Source organism: Leuresthes tenuis, unplaced genomic scaffold, assembly GCF_036924035.1.
Source record: "Leuresthes tenuis unplaced genomic scaffold, fLeuTen1.0.hap1 SCAF_3, whole genome shotgun sequence".
Classification (NCBI taxonomy): Eukaryota; Metazoa; Chordata; class Actinopteri; order Atheriniformes; family Atherinopsidae; genus Leuresthes; species Leuresthes tenuis.
The window spans coordinates 18,251,607-18,275,861 of NW_027325357.1; the positions used below are offsets into that span (position 1 = coordinate 18,251,607).

Consider the following 24,255-nt stretch of genomic DNA (forward strand, 5'->3'; position numbering starts at 1 on the left):
ATCAGTGTTCCGTGTCTTGAGGTGAGAGCAGATGTCCCACAGCCTTGCTGAGTGTTTTTCTCCGGTCTAAAAGTAGGTTCCAGAATCCATACAAACCACCTCACCCAGTCCAATATGGCACTGTTGTGTCTCTCAGTGTTAGGATTGGTATTCATTTTAAAACATCGAGACGCAAATGCAATGCACTCACTCATGTGTCTGCATCAGTCAAACTAAAAAGGATCAAAATGAGATGAAAGCAGTCATCTTCGGTTACAGCATGATTATTTTGTTAATTAAGTTGTGATGTTAGACAGAACAACAATTTGCAGTTTATATGAACTTTTATTTTTACACTTTAACTGCATGCATATAATGAAACTGTTAAAAATTGGCCTGACAAACACGAACACTAACCAGTGAGTTTGAGAAATACCGCCACACGCCTTTCCAATTGATTACACAGCACACTGACTAAGATGTTAAAATATAAATTCCACAATTGTAATGACAGACAGACGAAAGGGTTTCTATAAAAGAATAGATGGAGAATGAAAAAAAGGGCTGGAGCAAGAAATTGAAACAGAAAAGACACAAGGAGTGAAAAGCAACTGATTTTTTTCATTTTTTTTTTTTTTCCCAGTCTGGTTTTCTATAAGAGGAACGAGGGGAGATAAGACTAAAAGGACTGTCACTCAGAGAAACAATCCTTCCAGTGTCCCCTCTTGCTCCTGCTGCTCCTCCCTCCTCCTCGCTCTCCAATTTCCACAGATTCCGGCTCAGATAGAGTCGCTGTTCGCAGGGACAGTTTGCTGACATCATCTGCCACATACAGAGTGTTCTGCACACTCACTGCCCCTCCCCACGACACCTGATGGACGCATGTGCACAATAATACTCCCAAAGAAGTGACTATTTTTCCAACCAAAAATAGGGACAATTATTGCTGAGATTTCCTACCATTTTCCTTTTAGAAATCCTTCAAACGTGGTTTACAGCTAAAACCCAAATTGTGCAGCGTAAAAAAAACAGCGGTATACTTAATTTATTGCTTCTTTAAGTCCATTTCTGCAGGAAATCTGATTGATTTCATTCAGGTATGCAACATCTGATACTCTTTTTGGCCACCTGCTGATGTCAGTATTAATATACGCACATATGCACTATTGTAATATGTGTTGTCCGACATCATGAAATGTGATAGTTGAATAATTAAGATTGTAAAACTCTGAGTTTTCTATGGATCTGCGTTTATGTCACACAGTTGTCAATACTTGCTTTTTGCAAACAGAAGAACCCCCAAAGTTCTCACTCTCATAAGGAGGTAGGAGATGTGGCAGAGGTGCAAATCACAATGTTTTTACTCACCAGAGTTATCTTTCCACATCCATAACCATCCATAATTGTTTTAACTGTGCTATTCATTCATATTATTCTTTATTGTTGTGGATTTGTTTTCTGTGCTGCCTCGTTGTTCTCGTGGCAACGGCAGCAAAGGTAATTTCAGTTTCAATAGCTGTGTGCAGCCAATATTCAGCCATTCAGACTCAGATTTGATATATATATACCGGTATATATATATATATATATTTTTTTTTTTTTTCACAATTCGCTTACCTGCTGGGTTATGGAAAAGATGACGGTTTGGGTTACAACAGACCAGTCACGTCAGATCCCATAACTCAGTATAGAAGTGTTTCTGTGTACTGAGCTGCAAAAATGCAGACAGCACGATGTCTCTACTTTGTCTTTTTTTTTTTTTTTTGTGATTCAGATCTAAAGGTTCTCACGAGGACAAGTTGGCGTGACTGGCTTTGGTCAGATTACAGTTTTTGTTGAATTTTCCTTCGCTCGGTTGCCCCTCTTCCTTTGCAGTGGTCTAAATGGACTCTTGCAGTAGCGGTTCTCACGTCACATCAGGCTCCCCGGGAAAAGTGATCGTCACAGATAACCTTTTTTCTTGTTTGTTTCTGTTTACAAAGCAGTGCCTCACAGACACTCTGCAACACAAACGAGCACTTTGAGTTTCAAATGGATGGGTGTTCGTGTCATCGTTTCTGCTATTTGAAACAAATAACTAAATATAAAAACTATTTTTACGATGTAAAACTATGTCATTTACATTTAACAGTGTAAAAAAATAAAAATGGTGTGATGATGATGCACAAAAACCTAATTAGGTAACACCAATAACACGCCAATATCATCTTTCATGCTTAAATCACCACATCTGTAACTGACACCTTGTGTTGAAAATGCTTTAGCAACACAAATCAACTGTTTGCTACATGAGTGAGCACATTTTTTATTGTTATTAGTTTGTGCACAGTACAGATTCTGGAAACAGCAGGAGAGGAAATCACATGATGATTTAGCTACTATGATACAGTAGAGATAACAGCTAAATAATTTGACTTCACTGTGTATTCGAGGCGTAAATTCTGCTGTGCTCATCATGAAAGAACATGCTTGCATGAGCCACAGCTAACGCTGCACTGTTTTCTCAGTTTATCTGTAAATGTAACTTTAGGGCGCTGTTTATTTCATGCCTCACGGACAATAACAGTTGTCCCACCCACGTTAAAGGTCAGAGCAGAAAAAAAAAAGAATTTTTTTCTGTAATCTTCCTCAGATGATCGGTGTTCGTAAAAAATTCAAATCATTAATCAACCGGCAAAGCGGGAACCGAAAGAATTACAATCAGGAACACGGTGAGCCGTCGGATTTTTCTGTCAATTAGGAATTCGAAACATGGTGAAAAAAAAGAAAAAAAAAAAAGTTTGTTGCTCGTCAGAAGAATCCATTCGGATCTTATCCGCAAAGAAGAACAAAAGTCCAGATTTTGAAAGATAAACCATACAAATGAAGTGGAAACAGCAGGGCAGCTTTCACCCTTGAGATGGAGAAAACGGGATTACGTCCTGCTCCTTAAAGGGAGATAAAACACTCATTGTTTCACATGCGTTCAACATTCCACAATCATTGCATTTAAGCAGACTGTCTCCATTCCCCTCCAAAAAAAAAAAAAAAGGGCAATGAAAGTTAACACAGCCTTCGTATCCAGGGCTGTTGGTGACCTGACCTCTGTGAGACCTTTGAAGCGGTCCTCTCTCTGTGGCCAGCGCTCCAACGCAGCGGAAGTCAGAGAAGTGTGCAACGGAGGTCAAGACTGAACCATCTTTTTATGAGGATCAAAGACGTATCGCTTGAAATGCAAGTGAATGCTAACAGGCTGGGAGTCTGCTTTGGGGTCTTCCTCACTTGTTGGTGCACCTTTGTTCCCACTCTTCCCTTTCTTCTTCGAGGAGGAAGTTAACAACTGCTTGGTCTCTGGGCGAAGACCCTCTGAGGAAAAGAGCAACAAGTGAAGAAGCTGATCATCTGTTATTAAAGAAAGCAACGATGCAGATGTATGTGATAAATCTCAACCACCTTCTGTACTGTCCTGTGCAGGACTTAGCTCCACTTAATCAGTGTAAGCGTATCTGCTGCATGATATGGATCTTTCCTTCCGTGTTACAGTATGTGTGTAATAGTTGATTTATCAGTACTGGAGCCTGTTCAGTGTGCTGACATCAAGATTCAACTGACGCTTTTACCCTCCTTGTGTAACTGAAAAGCACATCCTGGTCATTCCTGGAGTCTCTGCCTTATGGTCACTGTTCGAGTCCTGACTCAAATAATGTGTCTCAGCCTCCTGTTCAGACTCACAATCATCACTTTTCTTTTGGTTGGGCATCTCTCCGAGTCATGCACTAATACTTCTTCTCCATCCCCTCCTCCCTTCTTGTCTCACTGTGTGTTTCGAGGATAGAGCTGGTTGCTGATTTGCTTCCAATTTTGCACACGGAAGGTAAGAAACGCTCTGGGTTCATTGCTTTTCATGCTGGCTGTCTGACCTCACATACAACGGCGCCAGCATTCTTCTTGTTATCGTTATGCCAGGGTGAGGGCTGTTATGGTTGCAGCGCAGCCAGAAATCTCAACTTCTTATCTAGGATCAGCTGAAAATGTTCGTTTTCCACCACAAAACATGCTCACAGGCAAACAACAAATCACTTGAGCTCAGGCGGCACATGAGCATTGCCGTTTTACACGTTGTTCCGCAAATGCTTGTTGTCTGCAAACCAAAACTGCACAGACAAAAGGGGTAATGGGAGACTGCAAATATGAGAATCCGTGAGGCTCCAGTGGGGCCCATCTGATGTAAATGTCATTCTGAGAGGATGTGTGACGTCTACAGACAACCTGGTGTACTTGAAAATTTGTTGTGACAGTGCTGACACACACCAGTACACCTCTTTCTGCTGATGCAAATCCACTTGTTGCACATGCTGTACATGTGCACATCCACATCTTATAACAAGGGCAGTTTAAGGTGCTACTTGTTGCCTTCTAGTCTGAAGTTTATTTAGGTCAAAGTGAACATTCATAGAGCAATTCGGCTACAAATTGGCTTTGGTTTACTAATCACTTTGTTTTCTCTGCTTAGAGCAGATCATGTGATTAAGAGTGATAATCCTCCTCTCCTCCCAAATTCACTGAAAAACTGTAACATAGTAATGTGAGTGAATCAATTCTGCATTATTACAGCAGAGGAGGCCAGTGACTGATGCATTTCACAGTTCTTCGGGGCTTAAATATCAAGAGAAAAGCGGCATTGGCTTGCAGTGCATGTGCAGTGGAGCACACCGTGGCAGATCCCCCTTCCTTAGAAAAGAAGAAATAAACAGCAAGTCTGTGCGAGTGGATCAATACACGTCCGGCCAAGAAGGTTTTTGGTGCAAAACTTTCAAGTATCAGGTAGAAAGCTGAAGATGGAGAGGACAACAACGACCCAAATATACATAAATAATTAGCAGCTAAGGAGTGGCTTCGTCAAAGAAAACGTCAGAGTTGTGCTGTGGATCGGCCACAAACCCAAACCTGAATCCAACTGAGGATGTGGGGTGACCTGATGAGGGCTGCACTCAGAGATCTTTAACCTTTTATAGTTTTACAAGCAGAATTGAGAATACGAACAAGACACCTGTTAAATTACAAGAAAATTAAGCCACAAGCGGCATCTCTACATATAAAGCAGATAGAGGCAGCTGAGTAAGAGAAGGCGCTTGTCTGTTAAGTCTACATAAAAGCAGACACACTTTCATTCATTCGCTTCATCTTTGGGACGTGTCTTATGAGAAATGGCACATGGAACATTCAAGGGAAAGTAAAGCAACTGGGAGGAAGCACACCAGTGCGCCCATACATCTTAACCTATCGTGACACTCTGACTGAATGTCTGCATTATGTTCATGCCTGATTATGTGCGGGTCAGTATATCTGAGACGTTTGAGTATGCAGGAACAAGGCAGTGAAGAGGATGTAGGTGAGGTTCTCCTTCTAAAATGTTTTTGTTTTCTCTCCCCCCCCCCCCCGCCCCACCCCCCAGTGTGGAGTCGTGGGTTTTGAGCAACAGAAGGTAAAATAAACACTGATCAGACTTCCACCGGAACACAGGCAATCCCCAGAGGAATTCTGGGAATGTGGCTCGGGATGTCAGGGCCTGCCGCTCTCACCACATCCTGAAAACTGTCTGCCAAGCCCCAAAGCTCAAGGAAAGCGCGAGTAAGAGCCCTCGATGTGTGCGTCGACGATCGATGTGTTTTGTGCAGCCCTGATCTAACTCGAGTTTTAAGCCCGATGCGACTGTGAAGCCTTACCTTGTATGCGAATCTTGAATTTCCCGCTCTGTCCAAAACCGCCCTCGATGACACCACTCTCACCTGTCGACAGCGTGACCTTTAACCCCACAAAGAGCTGCAGGTTGGTCTCTTTCTTGAACAAGCTGCGGCCAATCACAGTGTAATCATCAGTCACCTGAGCACAAGACAGAAAGGAGGAGTCTAGTGAACTGCAACGCTGCAATGACTCACAAACTTTATTAGAAGTAAGTGCTAAATTGTGTGACAATGTCTGCATGTTGCTCTGGTGCCATGATTTCATTCTGTCATAACGATGATTGAGGAAGAAGAGCTGAGGCCCTAATCAACTGCACCATTCGCCATCGGCCACATTCTTCAAGGCTCCCCGCCTGGCTGTCTCGCACTTTCTCTCTCACCGTTCTGCATATTTTATGGTATATTTGTATTTCTTGCTTATCATCCATCACTAAGTCGATCTAACCCGCTACTAATCTGATAACAGGAGGGCACCGCTCTGTCTCCAGCTCACCCCCACCGCCAGCTCTTCTTCTCTCCTCTGCCTAACCCTCATTCATTCCTGAACATTTGACCCTGGTGTCCCTCAAGCGTGACTGATCTGCTGATAAAGACAAAAAAAGAAATAACATACAGTTGCTGTACACGTCTGACAGACCATATGAATTGTGACTGGACGAGGTTGTCATATCTCAACAATGACAGTAATGTGCTCTTTTTGCGAAAGGGAATTCTTCAGTCTTGAAGCATAACCGCCTCTTTCTGGAAAACGGGATGAACGACAAATACGTAACGTCACATGACCACCATCTGACCTCACGCACTCGCTGTTCTACCCCTGAGTAAGTGAGTGGTGCTGTCAACAGCCTGAGGTGCTAAAGCAGGAAACTAGTTCGCAAACTTGACCCCTGAACTCAGTGTGACCCTGCACAAGGATCCACTCGGAGAAACCAAACTGTAACACCCAGAATGACAAGAGTCGTCATCGTCAACATCTGCACTGGGCACGCAAAGTGAAGCAACAACAAATTGATGGATGTTGACCCCCGAGATACTCTCGAACCCGAAGCTCAGTTAAGAGAATAAGAAAACAATAACAGTTTTGAATGAGCTCTGACTCAGAATTCACCGGAGCGCAGGATTCAGGACAGAATGTAAAAGCAAAGACGCGAGAAGGAAAATCAAGACCAAAAGTATGACGGAGAGAAACGGCAATAAAAGATAAAGAATGGAGCGAAACTCGCTGTTATGTGGATATTCCTGTGTCACTCAGGTGTGTCCAAACAGCGCCAGCCTCTGACAGCTAGACAGAACCAGTGGCTGGCGTCAGGCGGCCACCCACACACACCTCTGTCCCAGCACATGCTAAGGCATGCGTGCCACCCATGCCTCTCACACTGCTCACCAGGGCTGCATATGCATGATTGTTTGTGTGTACGTGTCTGTTTATGAATATACAATAGGGGCTCTGTCTGAGAGCCACGCTCCAGTGCCACCAGCAATGACAAACATCCAAAGAACTAGAGGCAGAAAAAAAGGAGCGCAGGGTGATAGTGAGGGCAGAGAAGCAGCAACACTCAAAGGTAAGGCCTGGGATCGCAGGACGGATCGTTTCATATAACATTATCATATATGCTGGACACCCACTCACCCTCTCCACCTGTCCCTCCTTGTGTTTGGTCTTGTAGATGCGCAGACGGGGCAGAGCAGTCTCAGCGTAGCTTTTATCCTCAAAACCCTGTAGAAGGCGCCCTTGGAAGGCCAGCCGACATGCGTTGGCGTGAATATCCGTGTCCAGCTTGGAGCCGATTACCAGACAGAGTGCTGGACATGTGACGGGACGATCAAACTCCAATAAGGCCCATTGGTCAGGGTCAGGCCCCGGACTCCCTTCTGCCTGACCAGTGGCATATTCGTCCTGATAGAAATACTCCCTGTCAAAGTTAAAGGGTGTCTCGAGTGAGCACGGCTCTGACTGACTTGGTTTAGTGTCGGATGGGGGCAGGCCGAAGAAGGTCACCCTCGCCATGACTGTCTCGTGGCCCACTGTGATGTGGAACTTGGCACGAGTGGCAAGAGAGCCCTTGAAGTAGCCGATCTTCCTCACAGAGATGACAGCTCCAAAGAGGGTGCGCAGGGACCCTGGAGTGCACACCACGCCGCGCTCCAACAGTTTGGGGTCGAACTGTGTCACGCACACACCCACACGATCCCCCTGCATGGCCCCAGACACTGGCTTCCGAAACATCTGCACCGACTTTATTTTCTTGGTCACCTGATGTCAGCGAGCACACAGATTCAATAAATAACACGGCTAAAAACACACTCTCACACAAACATACTTTTCTAACATAAATCTGATCATAGACCGAATAACAGATAGCAGATAACAGCAAGTTATACAATTCAGAAACAAGAGAGGGTATATGGGGACTCAGCTACCTATAGTTCAGAGCTGATAAAAGGTATCTTTTTGCAAAGAAAAAAAAAAAGTTTAAATTGGAACTTATAGGAAAAATATGCACGTCTGTAAGCAAATAGGTTATGAAACATTAACAGCTTCCAGCTTAATGTGTTTCATTCGGAGCTGGTTATCAAAATGTTGCTTTACCCTGTACAAAGACATGGATAAAGACAGTTAACAGTCCAGATTCTAGATTTTCATTTACACAAGCTTTCAAAATGTCAGCGTAAAGTGCAAACAAAAGCAATCTGGGCCTGCATACCTTTGCCGAGGTTGAATGAAAAACTCAGATCCAGAGCCAGACTCATGCCGACATCAAAAGTCAGCCTCTTAAATTGGGGAGTTCCCAAATTCTGGTAAAATTCTAATGCAGATCAAACATTTAGCGTAATCCTGCTATGAGACAAACAAACAAACCAAACTGACCTCCATCCTGGAGACACAGCATGTTGTTATGGTTAGACTTCATTTTTTTTCAGCAAAGTCAATTTAAGAGGAGAAAATCAGATTTTTGGTAGATGTATAGACAATAGAAACTACTGATAAAAAAAAATAGAAAGAAAAGATTGTGTACTTTGTTGTGACTCTTTAGATTTTTTTTTTTTTTTTTTAAAGTTCATTTTAAGGAGGCCTATTTACCTGAGAACATGTCTGTATGCAACACTGACAAAAATCACCCCATTAGTCAGCCAGATTGTGGCTCTTAAACCGTGAATTTAGCCATCTGCTGCCACCAAGAGGTGAACATGAGAACTGCAGACGATCCTGCAGAGCTGGCTCAAAGTCGGCATCTGGTCCAGATTACCCAACGTCTGTGTCTCCAGTCCACCCACCAGTTCCTTCATCCTTCATCCTTCCCTCACACTAAACTGACACATCCTCTGAACCCAGACGATCGTCCGCTCCTCTGTCTGTCAACCACCAACTCAACTTCTGAACTTCCAAAACTCTATAACGTTAGCCTGATTGTAAATCCGTACCCATTTCTTGGAACATACCTTAAGCACTGGAATTTCCACAGTATCGTTGATGGCCATCGACCCCTGCAGGATGGTCCCGGTCATGACTGTTCCCTGGCCACGGATGGAGAAGCAGTGATCCACAGCCATAAGGAGGTCACCTTTGGGGTCTCTTTTAGGGAGGTATGTCTGCTTCTTCAAAAGCTGGATAAAAAAAGGAAGCCGATCAGGTTTACGCTTAAATATACAAATAATAAATAAACAATAACCCTAACCCAAACATCTTTACACGCTGTGTACAATGTTAACCGACAACCCACACTTGTTTATACATGAGAATTCACTCACAGCTTCGAGCTTAATCAGTCGCAACTATGTCTGTTTCCATATTTTACCTCTATTAGCTGTGGCACTCCCTGTGGCTCCTCTGTGTCAGAGGCCTCTGGGCCCCCAGGCTTCGCTGCCACAGCAATCACTGGACATTCCTTAAATCTGGCCACCAGAAAAACAGTCATATTGGAAAGGTTTCACGATGTGATGTTGAGATATTTTCAATCAACACAGAGGAAAGGAAAGAAACGGGCCCGACAGACTGACTCAGAGAACACACCAACTAAAACAGAATGGGACAGATTCTGACCAAATTAAGGTACAAGCGATGTCCGTACCAATTTATCTATTAATATTTACATTTCAAAGCCGCAACCTCCACACATCTCCCATTAAATTGTTTCAACTATAAATACAGACCTGGTGCTCTCCAGCGTTTTGTGCAGCCTTTTGGTCATTTTCTCGATGGCACTTTGTCTCTTGTTGGGAGGCAGAAGGTCGATCTTATTCAGGACGACCACCATGCGAGGGCATGTCAGCTCTCCTATTAGCAGACACTCTGCAGTCTGAGTCTGCACGCCTTTCACCACATCCACCACCAGTATCATCAGGTCAATGATTTGGGCACCTAGAGAAGGCAGAGGTGTGAGAGAGGCTGTAAGTGAAAGCAGGACAATGCTGCGTTCTTGTTAAAGACGTTCCTGTTCTGTACAGAGAAATAGATCTATGAAAAGATGCTAAGAATTATGAGCATGAAGCTGACAACAGCAATGCAAACAGGAATGCACACAGACACCCAAAAATAACAGTAGAACAAGAAGAGAAATTAGGGGAGGAGGGGTGCACCAAAGCAAAGAAACAGTAAAGGGCTAGAGGGTTGAAACTAGAGCTGCAGCTCTTCCCTTTCCCTCTTTTCTTTTCCTGACTTTGGCAGTCTCTCTTTCCTGTGCTCTACACTTTTCTCTCCTTTTATTTGGCTCCCCTCTCTTTCCTGTGTGCTCCCCATTTGGGACTGGAAGGAAAGTTTAATACATACCCCAATCTACACTCTTTTCTTCCTCCCTAATCTTCAGCATGTGCCACCCCAGTGACTCACAGCCTCGGTTTACTGTGTCAGACACACAGTGCAGTGTTCAGTGTTCGATGTGCCAAAAACAGACGCATCTACAGCAATCTGCTTGTTTGTGCTGAACACTTCCAAGTTAAAATAAGTCAGAGCTTTGGGGTGCATTTACATGACACATTAAATTAGAAAATGGTTGTAACAGGGAGTTACTCTCAGTGAACATCCCGACTTATTTGCCCAGAACTTCAGCAGCAATCCAGCTGTTTCCCTTAATATTCCCAACAAATCTGGATTTTTCCTTCAACCAGGCTTGTTGCAGATACTTTGCACCCCCTGCTGGATAAGCCATTTGAGTTCGATCGCAGTGAGGATGTAGTTGAGGAGAGCCTACAGAGGTTGTGAGTCCTGTTAAAGGACCTTGGTTGGTGAATAGAATCTTTAATCTACAAATCTGAGTTGAGTTTTGACTCCAGTTTGTTGTGATTCATCATTTAGATTATGTAAATGCTCTTCTTTTTTTTTTTTTTAAATCTAGGGGCTAAGGGTCAGGGAGTAAACCACCAGTTCTGAACACAGTGGATAAGCTCTGCTACTTGAGTCACATTCCCTGAGGTGTATGCCTGCAGAACACTTTGTTTCATTGGCTGTTGCACACAGGTTCATTGCATGTCAACCAATTTTGTGTAGTAAAATGACCACATTTTGCAAGCGGGATCACGCTTTTGGTAGGCTGCATCTCTCCGAGTCTCTTTAAAATAATCTTATGTCACGTTATAGTTGTTTTTGTATAACTTTGGTAACTTTTTACACCTCGTCGTTAATAATAGCACCTATGTGGCAGTTTTTGGCATTTCTTTGTCTGTCTTTTTGGGATAGCTATATAGGATTACATGTTTATTATGACACTATGAGGCCCCTGACTCTTAAAGCTCCTGAGCATGTGCCCGGAAGACCCTCTTATAGTTGTGTTGTGTGGTCCAGCCAGATCTACCACCTCGTCCTAAACATCAGCAATTACCTCCGATGATAGTCCGAATCAGAGAAGCGTGCCCCGGACAGTCCACCAGGGTGAACTGAAGGCTGTCATATGGCTGCTGTCCTCCACTGTCCCGCAGGTGATCAGGAAAATCCACCGTGAAGGAGGAGAAGCCAAGGTCCAGCGTGATCCCTCGCTCGCGGGACTGCGGGTTCTTGTCGAAGGCAGCCGTGGAGGCTGTGCTGCTCAGCGATCTGGCAAGCGAAGTCTTCCCGCTGTCAACATGCCCGAGCACCCCGATATTGAAGTTGAGCGTTTTAGTGCGACTGTCAGGAGACTCCGACATTTTGTCAACTATCAGATGAAATGTTATCTAACATGCGTGTTTTCCTTTTACGTTGAGCTGAGCTGAACCCTGAACTCAGCGAGCTGTGTCGTGTGCCCAAACTCTTTCGTCGTTGGTGTTTGTTCATCAAGAACCAACAGCAATTATTTTTTAAAGTTTTTAGCGTACAATATGTAGTGAGCCTCAAACTCTTAAACCTTAAACTTAAATTTGCTTACAGTTGCTAGAATCGTCTTCCCGGGTGTCAGCGCAATCCATCCGCAGGACAACAAGCGAAGCGGAACGTATTTTGATCGCGAACAAAAGTAAAAGAATAGCAAATGATTCTCCATTAATGTTTTTTAATTACAATATAACTCCAAAATATCTATAGAAGCACCTCTTGAACTGGCCTTACAATGATTTGACGCTATTATTATCAAAGTGTCAAGTTTCTCATTGTTTCCACTAGGACAAATCTAGTTTAGCACAAACGGAAATGAAGCTCCTCTGAAAATGATTGACACAATTTTAGCCAATCAGATATTTACATATTTTGACAAGCTCCAATCATTTCTTATGTTAGTCCAAGTGGGCGAAACTTCAGGGTATCACTTCCGCTTATTTTCCCTAGTAACCCACATGGAAACCGATTTTCCTGTGTTTTGAGTTTCGGCGCCGATTGCGGCGGGGAGAAATAATCAAACTCATAGGAGGTATTTTATTCGTCTGTGGCACGTCTTGCAATATTTACATCACACGTTAGCATAATTAGTACAGCTATGAAAATCGAGGAGGTGAAAAGCACCACGAAAACTCAGAGGATCGCCTCACACAGTCACGTCAAAGGACTCGGATTAGACGAGGCCGGGATTGCTAAACAGTCAGCATGTGGACTAGTGGGCCAAGAGGCTGCAAGAGAGGTAATATTATTTTTCACTGCGCTTGTTGTATTATTATGTTCCTAAAAATAATTTCTTAAACTGGAAGGCTTTATTTATACGGATGATTTAGTTTACAGCAGGAAATTCAGCACACCATAAGCTAATTCCGTTAGCACTGTTGTGTCGCTGTTTTTTCCTCTGCTCAGAGGTGATCTGAGGAAGCCCTACTTATATTGAGGGCACCGTTATTTATTATTGCTTCATTCATTCCGTTTGATTATAAATGTTTGATTATTCACATGTTGGGCAGAACAGCAAGAAAGTTTTTTTTTTTATATATATTACAGTTAATAGGCACGTTAATGTATTATTTCAATGTACGTCATGTCACAAATTCAACGACAAAGGGCCAGTTTCAAAACTCCCCACATATAACAGCTTAACTCTCCTCATTTTTACTCTCAATCTGATTTCTCTATTTTTACCAAATCTTTTGACCAACCAGTTTGATGTTTTCCTTGTCAAGTTTCTGGAAACATTCTTGTGTTTTTCTAGTTGACATTCCGCAATATAATATGTAATAACTGTGAGAAATTTAAAACATTTTTCAGGCTTGTGGCATCATTGTTGAGCTGATTCGCTCAAAAAAGATGGCAGGAAGGGCAGTTTTACTGGCAGGACCACCTGGAACAGGAAAGGTAAGGGCGCAGAGTTCATAAGGTGGCAAAATAACAGTCAAGACTTGATTGACTGTGACCTTTGTTGTCCCTTCAAATTGTCTTACTTACCTCTCATTTCTACCCTCCCACCATCAGACTGCCCTCGCTTTGGCCGTTGCACAGGAGTTGGGAAACAAGGTGCCTTTCTGCCCGATGGTTGGCAGTGAAGTTTACTCGACTGAGATTAAAAAAACAGAAGTACTTATGGAGAATTTCAGGAGGGCAATTGGTAAGTGTGACACAAATTGTTAATCCCAACTCAAGTTGTGTTTCTTTGCCCCCCAGATTTCACTGTGATGGAGATGATTGTTTTTTGGTTGAGACCAAAACAGAAGTTTTGATTTTCCCCTTTTTGATATAATGTTAGTAGTATAAATTTCTGGTGGCTTCACTGCATGAAACTTATTTACTCGAGACTCTGCGGGCATAAATTCGACAAGGGATACAGACTATTAGTTTGCTGAATCAGGTGAACTGAAGTATTAGCTGTTCCTGAGTTGTGATGAGAAACAAACGGCTGTTTTGGTGTAAAAGGACATTATAGTTTCAATGTTACTTCAGTGAAGAGTCCCTTGGACTGAGACAACAAAGTGTCTTATGCAGTTCGCTGTCATTAGCTGAAAGGTAACACTCAAAAGCGGATTTATGAGGCTGGTCATTGATAGAAAGGAAAACTGGGGAGGGGTTTGTCGCACTGCTGATGGTACCTGTCGAATATGCAGGAAATGGATCTCAGGTAGAGGCAGAGGTGGTCAGCAGTAGATTTGTTCTACCCCTAGAACAGGTCGTCCGGTGGGGAGTGGGTTTCATTTGAAGTTTGTCAGCACCTTGTCAACAACAGCCCCGCAATACAGTCCCCGCCTTAAGCTCTGCGCTCTGACCCTCAGCACTGATGATCTGGCACCTGTGTGCCGCTCATACTCAGGTCCACAGGCTGCGTGAAAGAGTGTGATCATGTTACAACAACTGATGCCCTGGCATTTCACGGGCACACACACACACACACACACACACACACACACGTTCTTCCCCGTAATAAAATACATTGTTCAGAAATATAGAGGCCTGATTCAGTTCTCTTTCTGAAATGAGTGTGTGTGTGTGTGTGTGACTGTAACATCGCTCACTTTCAGGACTGCGCATCAAAGAAACTAAGGAGGTGTATGAAGGGGAGGTGACAGAGCTGACCCCATGTGAGACGGAGAATCCAATGGGCGGCTACGGAAAAACCATCAGCCACGTCATCATCGGTCTGAAGACGGCCAAAGGCACAAAACAGCTCAAGGTCAGACTGGGAGGTTTCATTTGAATCTGTTGTTCTCTCGTTGTTGAGTGCAAAGAACATCAACCCACTCATTATGTTGTGTATGAACAGTGGGACGGTTTGGTTATTCTAACAGATAAAAAGGGAAGAATATCAATTCACCAAGAAATGGTTTGTTGCAGGTTGTGTCTGGGCTTTTTATTTTTATTTTTAAATGCAGGTTTTCTGCCACTTATGTGGCAATTGATGAAATATTTGGTTTGTTCTCTTTTTGGTAGTAGTAGTAATAGAGAGGCTAATGTTTCTTGGAAACAGTAATGCTCAGATTTAAAGAATACTTGGCAAATGAATATTGACCATGTAGAGAGCGGTGTTCACCTAAATCCAGCCGTTGTATTTTCTTAGCTGGATCCCAGCATCTACGAGAGTCTTCAGAAAGAGCGCGTGGAAGTGGGAGACGTCATCTACATAGAAGCTAACAGTGGGGCTGTCAAGGTAAACTATTTTTATATTTGTGTGTGTTGACTGACACGGTTTTAAAATGTTTAGAAATGTTCAAATGTGTAAACCAGGCACTGCAGGGGCTTCCCTTCTTTCTCATCTCTCTGCTGCTGTCCCTTCCTAAATAACTGTTGTAAGACAATATCTCAGATGTTATTATTCTATTACAATGAATTGGATGATGATTGGCTTGAATTGGATAGCATCTTCGAAGTGCCTGCAGGTGACAGTTGCTGTCATTAAGTGAAAGACATTGAGACCAAATGATATAAAAATCGATTGTCGACAGCTGTCACATGTTGTCTTGTCACATTCTGTTACTTCAGCCAACTGAAACCTGTTGGTAGAAATTACTCGAATTTGCTATAAATCAAACTATGTAATGGGTATGAATAAGTGTGCATACTAGACTTCGATCAACCAAATTGTGTTAATTTCACAAGTATTGTAAAACACAACAGGGAATCTCTTGTCAAGACCGAAGCCGGGTGCTTTGTTCCCTCCCGTCTGTTGTCCTGAGTCCTTCATGGTGGCATTCTGCTTTCATCTCTCTCAGCCCTGCATGAAAGCTCTGCTGCATTTCTGCTGTACTTTGGAATGAACTCCTCTCGTTCTTGCAGCTCTTCATGCTCCCTTTATCTTTCCATCTCCCATAATTCCTCTCTTCCAGCAGCGAGGCTTGCGGCCTGCGTTGACAGGCTGTGATGACGGCTCTTTTAATCAGCGCAGGTGGGCTGGGGGGGGGGCCCCGGGTCAGCTGTAGTCGGAGGGCAGGGTGACACATTTGTTACTGTTGACAGCAATCTCATGGCTTGCCCTCTCAAACTCTTTCATCCCTGGGCCACATGCCCTGCTCTCTGCGATGAGCTGGCAGCAGGATCAGTCATACACCTGCTCTCCCTCCTCCCGCCCCGTTGCCCTTTGTTTCATTGTGGGCCGCAGTAATGCGAGACGTTTTTCTGTTTTCTGCTGAAAGGCTCTTAGTGAAGATGTTGTTTGTTGTGGCATCTCTGCAGAGACAAGGCCGCTGTGACACCTTTGCGACAGAGTTTGACCTGGAAGCAGAGGAATATGTTCCTCTTCCCAAAGGTGATGTGCACAAAAAGAAGGAGATCGTCCAAGATGTAACGCTGCACGACTTGGATGTCGCAAATGCCCGACCACAGGTACATAACTGCGCTGATATGGCAACATAACGTATTAGCTAACACGTGCTAACATTCTATAGAATAATATATTAATCACTTTTTTTTTTCCATCCCAGGGAGGTCAGGACATTCTCTCCATGATGGGTCAACTGATGAAGCCCAAAAAGACAGAAATCACAGGTAAAGAAAACCCGACGGCTGATTTGACCTAAATCTCACAAGCTGGCTGGGACTAACCGTCTGCTGTTGTTTTCTAACGCCAGATAAGCTTCGCACTGAGATCAACAAAGTGGTGAACCGCTACATAGACCAGGGCGTGGCCGAGCTAGTACCCGGGGTGCTGTTTGTGGACGAAGTGCACATGCTCGACATCGAGTGCTTTACGTACCTCCACCGCGCGTTGGAGAGCAGCATCGCCCCCATTGTGGTGTTCGCCTCGAACAGGGGGAACTGTTTAATCAGGTGAGAGGCGTGAAATGTGTGTTCGTGGGGAGAAACGCACAGCAGTGTTTCAGAGGATTAAGAGTTCGTTGTCATTTACCAGGGGGACGGAGGACATCAGCTCTCCACACGGGATCCCTCTGGACTTGCTGGACAGAGTCATGATAATCCGCACCATGTTGTACACGCCGCAGGAGATGAAGCAGGTCAGTCTTGAGTGTCCGAATCAGTGAAATTGTTTTTGTGACATCACGTAATGTGTCGCTAACAAGGCCATCGTTTCTAGATCATCAAGATTCGTGCTCAGACAGAGGGGATCAGTATCAGCGAGGAAGCTCTAACACACCTGGCAGAGATTGGCACCAAAACCACCCTCAGGTATCCGCATACAGTCTCTATGTTCTCAGATTATACTTATATTGAGTTTAAGAAGTGGTCTCAGTGTTTGAGCTTTAGTGTTTTCGAGCCTTAGCAGGTAGAAGCAACAATCATAAACTCCTGAAAAAGACTTTAAGATTTATAATAAGCTCAAGATCGGGAGCATTGTGGTGAGAAACATCAAATGGGAGGTCTTATAATTCAGTTGCCTGCACCGCTCATAGTACGAAGGTTTGATCAGTTCAGCAGCGACGGGGTCATGTTTCATTCCCTTTTGCAACACTGGAACCCAGCAACCGATGAGTCTTAAGAGCATCTTATGGGCATCTTTAGTCAAAACAGAATTTGATAAAGTTGGTATCAACATTATTTTAACTGCAGCAAGATTTCCGTAGACATGAGAAAATTTAGGGAGAACATATTTTAGACACTGGCAGCTGCTCTTAATTTCCTTAATTTCCCACACTGGTGTTGGCCCCGCTGCTCATATTTCCTTTTTTCCTCTCAGATACGCCGTACAGCTGCTGACACCAGCCAGTCTGCTGGGCCGTGTTCAAGGAAAAGAGAACGTAGAGAGGGAGCAGGTCGAGGAAATCAACGAGTTGTTCTATGACGCCAAGTCTTCGGCCAAAATCCTCCAAGACCAGCATCACAAGTTTATGAAATGAAACTGGATTCGTAACATTTCTGTGACAGTCCACTGGACCGTGGCCACTTTTTGCTCCATACTTGTTCTATGTGTTGACGCTTTGCATTTTTCCATCTCTTCTCTCCATTCAAGTGTCCCACTTCATTTACTGTAGTTGTTTTGCTCGAACAAATTTAAAGTTTTATTAATTCTGTAAGTTGTTGACAATTTTTTTTGAATAAAAGGAATAAGAGATAAGCTGATTGCCTCGGTTTTCTTGAAGATTTGTAATGTCTTACATTTTTACGCACACTTTATTATTTTGTACCCTTACTATGCAGATATTTCACCCTTTATTCTGCATTTGTATAAAGAAAACGATATAATGGTATGTTGTTTCAAGTTCAGTGTTAAATATGCTGTTTTTGTGTTTATTGTTGCTCTAAAGCTAAAGGTTTAAAGTTTGATAGTAAGAGAAATCATCCAGAATTTCAATTTCAACTTTTTGATGGGAGTACTCGTGTCCTTCTCTGTAGATTGAAGTCGTCATGTTACAAATCCTGTTCTCGAAACCTTACGGTCATAAAAACATGCCGTTACAAAGGAAATAAGTATTGAATACTATAATACAAGTAGATGCATCATTTGACTGTTATTCTACTTTAAGTTGATTACTATTACTCATGAAATAATGTAAAATCAGGATTTCACTGTTGACTTTGAGTTCAATTTGAACTATTTTGTATCGACACCAATGATTTTAATCACAAAAATCGGTTTAAAAATGCTTCCATTAAGCAGTTGATTGGTTTAAAACCTCTGAAAATGGAGAAAACAGCGGTCGCAAGTTCTGTTCGTGTTTGTGAAGCTAGCTGCTACTTTCCATCAACTGATGCATAAATAATCATTCCAGCTGTACTGGTAGAAAGTGCTGGGTAAGTATGTCACGTGTTTCTAAAAAATTGTCAGTGCAATTTCCCTTTGAAACATAGTGAAGCAGAGGATGACAACAAAAGACTCGAGCAAAGTGCAGTTATCACTGCTTTGTGCTTAAAATACTTTACTTATAAATGCACTTAGTTACATTCCTTCAATGGATATAGCAGCTAATTCTTTGAAGTTATTAACTGGTGCTATTTAAGTGTAAACCTGTGCCTTATTTGTATAACTGCAAGTCATTTGCAATTTAAAGCAAGCAAACAACCAAAAAAAAAGCCAGATCTTAAGCAAGAGATCTTAAAAGAGCAGGAGACTCCTTAACATGGAACAGCTGCTGTGCAGCTGCAGTCAGGAAGCTTCCCTCTACTTCCTGACTGGTCGAGCTGAGCGTGTGTTGAAAGCAGTCTCTGCTCCTGACCTCGCTCCACTGAACACAGAGGGAGCAGCTTTACCCTTTTTCTCTGCAAAGAACCAAACATTAGAATATTTTACTGTATACGGGGCGGTAGATAATGATGTAAGACTGCTGATTTCCGCTTTCTACACAGTATACACACACACATATTTGATCCCAGTGGGTAACAGGGAGGACTGTAGGATCCTCTGATCATTACAAACTCTCTTTTCCTCTCTGTATATGGAGTGGAAACTTGAGCATCATGAGAAATGCCCCTCACACACACTCACTGCCACAGTGTGATCTTAGCTTAACCAAATACAGAACACAAAAGATGTTTCCTTTTGCTGTCATGTGCAGGCCTGATGTCAAGTCACTTTACCAAGAGTGTTTACGTGCATGTGTTTTTCCTCACCGCATTCCTCCATAACTTCAAAGGTCTTGCTCTTTGCAGACCCACCAGTACCCAGCTTGGTCTTTGCTTCAGTCAGGTCCTCTTCTCTCATTTCAGGACGCTGCATTTGTTCATCTTCCTGACCAGGCTGAAGGGCAGAAACAAAAGAGTTTTCGCGGTCCACCATGTCCTCAACGATAAATTTGAAAGGTGTAAGAAAAACTCAAATAGTGGTCTTACTTGTGACATGATGATCGAGTGACTGAAGAAACTCGACAGCAAGAAATTCTCGTCTTTCTGTCAGCGGTCTGTTTTCCTCTTGCTGGTTCCACCCAACACACACTCGCATATATGCACAATCTGGCAGTGATTCTCAAGTGGACAATAAATCTGTGCTTAAGGCTAACAAATGATGTAATGAGTGAGCAGACTCCGCCTCTTTCCTGTCCCTCTGTCTGTGGTTTTAGTCATTGGTTCAGTAAGAAATTATGAGAACACAACAAGAAATTCTGGCATTAGGCTTCAACTAATAAATTCCAGATACACAGGACAGATGACATATGTCCGTTTGGGTCACCTCCCCCACTCATATGCACTGAAAATGCTTTTTTTGGCAGTATTGGCGAAGAGCAAGCCAATGAAAATTAACTCAGAGTACAGAAAACGTCTTCAAACCTCCTGGCAAACGCCACTCTTGAGCCCTACAAATGTATGTTGAAAATGGGCTGAGAGGAGAATAAACATACATTGCCTTGCTGTAAAATAAATTTGATCATAACTGAATCATAATTAAGCCCTTTGGGACCCTAAATTTAGAGACAATCTATGGTGTGATAAGACCAACAATTAACTGAAAAGTATTTCCTGGCAATATGTGACGTGATGACTGGACCACTGGTCCAAGGCATGCTCTAAGACATGACAAATTCTCTCGAGTCCACGACGGTTAGCAAATGACAAAGTTTTGAGCCTTGTACTTTGCCAACAATCTTTGATTTATCTCGGCCACGATCTACTTATTTTGAGTGTATTACCCCAGTGACCTCCCAAATAAGACAAGTCTTTCTATCTTTCTTCCACCCTTCTTTCCTCATTTCCTTAAATTCTAAGGAAACATCATCCATACAAACAGAAACTTGATCAGGATTTACACAAAAAGCCAACGAATTCTTGTTTTGCTGATATCCCACCAGATTTACGACGATTCGGCCTGGTAATTTTTGCATTCATTTGCTGACAAACAAACATTAATATGCGTCGGATTTTAACTGTCAACATTTCATACTTTTCTCATTGAAATAAGTGTAACACCACCGAGGTGAATTGTGTTCCCTTGTTTAAAATGTGTCGCGCAAACTGAGTCTCCAGCAAAAAGTCACTGTATTTCTCAAATACATTCAATCCTTCCACCAACAGTTAGATATTAAAACAGTCATGGCGTGTATAACACTCGTACACAGGAATGTTCCAGTGAAAATACAGAAAAACACATGTCCCATTAAAAAGAACAAAGGTGTCCATCTTCCATCGTCTTTCACAGTCACAGCAGCAACCGATCAGTAGCTTCTCTGTTTGTAGATGGAACAGGTGTTTTTTTTCCCTCCAACAACCTTTTGTCTGATTCAAGCATGTTTTTTTCTGTATCGTGGCAACAGCTGAGTCCTCACAAACTGAATCAGCTGGGTCTCCGTGAGAAGAACGGCCACGAGCACGACAAGCAGACACACTCCTCCCACACCGATATGGACCAGCCTGTACAACCAGCCGCTGTCACAGCAGAGCACAGCCTGAAAACCAACAGTCAACAAGCTCAAAATGTGTACAAGATTAAATTCAGAGCTATCATATAAGCAGATACATATACCAAATACCAATGTACAGTAATTCCTAATATTGAAAGGTAAAACATCTTCTCTGGTACCTCAGAAACCGCCGTAATAACTGCACTGACAGCGAGTGCCAGTAGTAGGTACGGGGAGGGCAAGAGACCTCGCAGAGGTTTCCACTGACTGAACTGAAAGTAACGGTGTATGTAAAGCACACTGTGTAAGATACGGAGGCCCATGTTGAGACAGTTTGCCAGTATAAAGCCGACACCACCAGCCCACCATGTCAGCATGTAGGACAGGAAGAGGAAGGACACAGACAGAGCCAGCATGACCAGGTTATACCTGAGGGAAAATCATCAACACAGTGTTAACAGACAGATTATGTACTGTGTAGTAACTGTTACGCCTGCGTCTACATTCTTACTTGTCAACCTCTTCTTGGCTCATGGCAGCAAACACAAAGCACTCCGTTACACCATTTGCAGCGAGCAGGAGGACGTAGCAGCTGTAGTATCGCAGCAAACTGGGCCCTTTCAGAAAATCAGAAAAAAGCTTGTATCCTAAGAACATCCTGCAGAAAACAGTAATATAGGTTGCAATATGTTTTTTGGTGACTGTGTGGCACATATACCTGCTCCGCTACTCAGCAGCGAGCCACCATAGATATCCAGAGCCAAGTGAGAGTAGGCGTATCCAAACACTGTGATAATCAGACCAATCACCAGCACCAGTTTTAGCAAACACTCCAGAACATCTGCTGCGATGGCGACGTCTTCCTGCATGTAAACCCACAAAAAGAAATAAAATCAACAGCGCCTACCCTGTCTTTCGCAAAGAAATGATTACGTTTATCTCCACAGTCCAGACCTGTTTTTGACTTTTTATGTTACGTCCTCTCTGTAACACTTTGGCAAAAAAGATATAGAAGCTTTCCTCAATGGGCAAGAAGATAAAGCGTGCCACCATGGAGCCCAAGTTGTTGACAATATCATAAACACCCTGGTCTCCGAAGCTGAGGACGTTCAAGAAGGTCATAACATAGCGCTCCCCCTCTGTCAGGATCTGCTTCAGGAAGGACTGCTTAAAGAAGCTCCAGGTGAGTCGGGCGAGAGTCCAATCCACCAGTGGCTGTAACCACAGAAAAGAAGGGGATCTCAGTCCAACAACAGCAAATATTTCAACTCACAGTATGGTACTGTAGGTATGAACAATTTGTAATGCAAAACGATATGCCAGATCTACAACCTCGTCATAAAACCTGCGAGGCAGCAAATCTGTTACACTGTAGAGTGGGAAATTCTTCTTGACTGCCTCTTTGGACCCCAAGAAACGAATGAAGTAAACAGCATAGCATAACACCAGAAACCCTGTATACACCAACTAGGAGAAGCACATGAATCAAAATCAATATTTGTAAGTATTTACAGAAATAATGCAGAGGACTCGGCCTTTTTTTTCTTACATGGGCAGCAGAGAAGATGTATAGACCCCATTCTTGGGCAAACACCACCAACGCCACAGTTACACTGCATTTAGCGATCATCGCTAAGCTCTCAGCGACTACTTTCAGTCTGACAAACATGTGAGCTTGAGCCAAGACCCAGAGGGGCTCGGCCAGAAGCTCCTGAACTCCTGATAAGGCAAACAGAACCACAGCTGGACCGTAGTAAGGGACAGTCTGGGCATCTGGGACCTCGAGGAGCCACAGCCACACACCGCCAAGAAGGACGGCCCATAATACACCAAGAGGCACTCTAAAATAAGAAAAATTAAGCAAAAATTCATAAGTGCATCAAAGCTTGACATATGAACCACACTTGCTATATTTTACTCAACTCACGTGAGCCACAGGAGATTAATAACTTGTCTCCAGCTACGATTTGTCCCCGATTCCCCACTCAAACAGGCTCTACGGAAAGCCTCTCTGGATAAAAATACTACTGTGGAATACAAAAGTGTAAGCCTGTTTTGGAAAAAAAGAGAGAAAAATGCAAGTTATACCAGGTGGAGCAGTACAATCTTGTAGCCTGCTCTTCCTGTGCTTCTGACACTCTGATCCAACCTGCGTTTTCTTTACCTGACATTGACAACCCCGATCAGCTCTTTGGACACAAACCGTAGTGTGAATGCGTTCAGCAGGAAGGTGAGCACACGAAACATCACCTGAGAATAAAACAGTTTAAAAAGTGCATCACCAATTAAGGCACTGGCAGAAACGTGTAATCACAGCTAAGGCATATGTTTATTTACCTGTAGCAACACATTGTACGATGCTAAAGTGGACGCATTCTCCAGTATATCCTGAGAGCTCATTTTGGACTATTTTCAAACTTCAGCCAGGAGTTAACTAAGTATCCGCCGTCTTTTTTTTAAGGTGCAAAACATTATAGAATCATAATGAGAGGATTGTAGGTCTGAACCGTCTAAAACGGATGACAGCAGCCCTGAATTCACGAGGCGCGAATAAAACTTCACAATTAACAAGCTGCATTGGTAGGCTGAAAGCAGCAGTACTTCCGTACACACTGTACGGAGACACGTTGCGCGATGACGTCAAATAATATTTTATCCACAGTGGCGCAGCCAGAGGGCGTAACTCTACTTTGGATAATATATGGCAGGCGACTGGTCCTGATTATACTACAGATGTCTTTTACATTGAGAAATACTCTCTCTATGAAATATTCAAATGTTTTACAGTATAGTAGTTAACCATGATTAAATTCCACTTTCTTAAGTAACACATACAAAACAAATCTCGAAAAATAATTGATTTGCAATTAAGTGGCACTCATTTAATGAAAATGGCCTACCAACAATGAGCATTCTTGCATCTCTACCAGATAAGTTTCCTGAATTTAGTTAACTTTGTCAAAATAAACGATTGAGTATATAAAAAGCATCCGTTTCCTATGGCATTTCATCAGTAGAA

At 43.0% G+C, this 24,255-nt stretch overlaps 4 protein-coding genes across 4 annotated transcripts; 1 reads left to right on the forward strand and 3 right to left on the reverse strand.

Annotated features, from left to right (window-relative positions):
• Window positions 1-2,171: 2,171 nt before the first annotated feature.
• On the reverse strand, window positions 2,172-12,090 carry eefsec (eukaryotic elongation factor, selenocysteine-tRNA-specific). The gene is made up of 7 exons (XM_072382249.1): window positions 11,519-12,090; window positions 9,855-10,062; window positions 9,500-9,596; window positions 9,144-9,308; window positions 7,333-7,956; window positions 5,685-5,841; window positions 2,172-3,324 (listed from the first exon to the last, which is right to left on the reverse strand). The coding sequence occupies exons 1-7, from the start codon at window positions 11,820-11,822 to the stop codon at window positions 3,143-3,145; spliced, it is 1,737 nt and encodes a 578-aa protein (XP_072238350.1). The 5' UTR covers window positions 11,823-12,090; the 3' UTR covers window positions 2,172-3,142.
• A 329-nt stretch (window positions 12,091-12,419) lies between these two features.
• On the forward strand, window positions 12,420-18,022 carry ruvbl1 (RuvB-like AAA ATPase 1). Its single transcript, XM_072382250.1, has 11 exons — window positions 12,420-12,724; window positions 13,297-13,383; window positions 13,501-13,633; window positions 14,538-14,689; window positions 15,074-15,163; window positions 16,186-16,335; window positions 16,434-16,497; window positions 16,581-16,779; window positions 16,862-16,964; window positions 17,045-17,136; window positions 17,645-18,022. Exons 1-11 carry the CDS (start codon window positions 12,584-12,586, stop codon window positions 17,802-17,804), a joined length of 1,371 nt encoding a protein of 456 aa, XP_072238351.1. The 5' UTR covers window positions 12,420-12,583; the 3' UTR covers window positions 17,805-18,022.
• A 785-nt stretch (window positions 18,023-18,807) lies between these two features.
• Window positions 18,808-20,201, reverse strand: mustn1a (musculoskeletal, embryonic nuclear protein 1a). The gene is made up of 3 exons (XM_072382252.1): window positions 19,735-20,201; window positions 19,516-19,642; window positions 18,808-19,164 (listed from the first exon to the last, which is right to left on the reverse strand). The coding sequence occupies exons 1-3, from the start codon at window positions 19,741-19,743 to the stop codon at window positions 19,067-19,069; spliced, it is 234 nt and encodes a 77-aa protein (XP_072238353.1). The 5' UTR covers window positions 19,744-20,201; the 3' UTR covers window positions 18,808-19,066.
• Window positions 20,202-21,097: 896 nt separating this feature from the next.
• Window positions 21,098-23,837, reverse strand: rft1 (RFT1 homolog). Its single transcript, XM_072382251.1, has 10 exons — window positions 23,574-23,837; window positions 23,401-23,486; window positions 23,164-23,286; window positions 22,786-23,077; window positions 22,569-22,703; window positions 22,191-22,451; window positions 21,955-22,099; window positions 21,748-21,853; window positions 21,416-21,665; window positions 21,098-21,281 (listed from the first exon to the last, which is right to left on the reverse strand). Exons 1-10 carry the CDS (start codon window positions 23,634-23,636, stop codon window positions 21,117-21,119), a joined length of 1,626 nt encoding a protein of 541 aa, XP_072238352.1. The 5' UTR covers window positions 23,637-23,837; the 3' UTR covers window positions 21,098-21,116.
• Window positions 23,838-24,255: the final 418 nt, after the last annotated feature.

Bases quoted from the DNA above. Each gene is read 5' to 3' on its own strand.
- rft1 (XM_072382251.1), bottom strand. From the start codon at position 23,636: ATGAGCTCTCAGGATATACTGGAGAATGCGTCCACTTTAGCATCGTAC. The intron at 22,704-22,785 runs GTAAGAAAAAAA...TGCTTCTCCTAG, and splicing joins ACATCTTCTCTGCTGCCCAT to TTGGTGTATACAGGGTTTCT. The intron at 21,282-21,415 runs GTACCAGAGAAG...GTTGGTTTTCAG, and splicing joins TTATTACGGCGGTTTCTGAG to GCTGTGCTCTGCTGTGACAG.
- eefsec (XM_072382249.1), bottom strand. From the start codon at position 11,822: ATGTCGGAGTCTCCTGACAGTCGCACTAAAACGCTCAACTTCAATATC. The intron at 9,597-9,854 runs GTCTGTATTTAT...TCTGGTGGCCAG, and splicing joins AAAACGCTGGAGAGCACCAG to ATTTAAGGAATGTCCAGTGA. The intron at 3,325-5,684 runs GTAAGGCTTCAC...TCTTTTCCTCAG, and splicing joins ATTCAAGATTCGCATACAAG to AGGGTCTTCGCCCAGAGACC.
- mustn1a (XM_072382252.1), bottom strand. The intron at 19,165-19,515 runs GTGAGGAAAAAC...GGTTCTTTGCAG, and splicing joins TGAAGTTATGGAGGAATGCG to AGAAAAAGGGTAAAGCTGCT.
- ruvbl1 (XM_072382250.1), top strand. From the start codon at position 12,584: ATGAAAATCGAGGAGGTGAAAAGCACCACGAAAACTCAGAGGATCGCC. The intron at 12,725-13,296 runs GTAATATTATTT...AACATTTTTCAG, and splicing joins GCCAAGAGGCTGCAAGAGAG to GCTTGTGGCATCATTGTTGA. The intron at 15,164-16,185 runs GTAAACTATTTT...GCATCTCTGCAG, and splicing joins CTAACAGTGGGGCTGTCAAG to AGACAAGGCCGCTGTGACAC.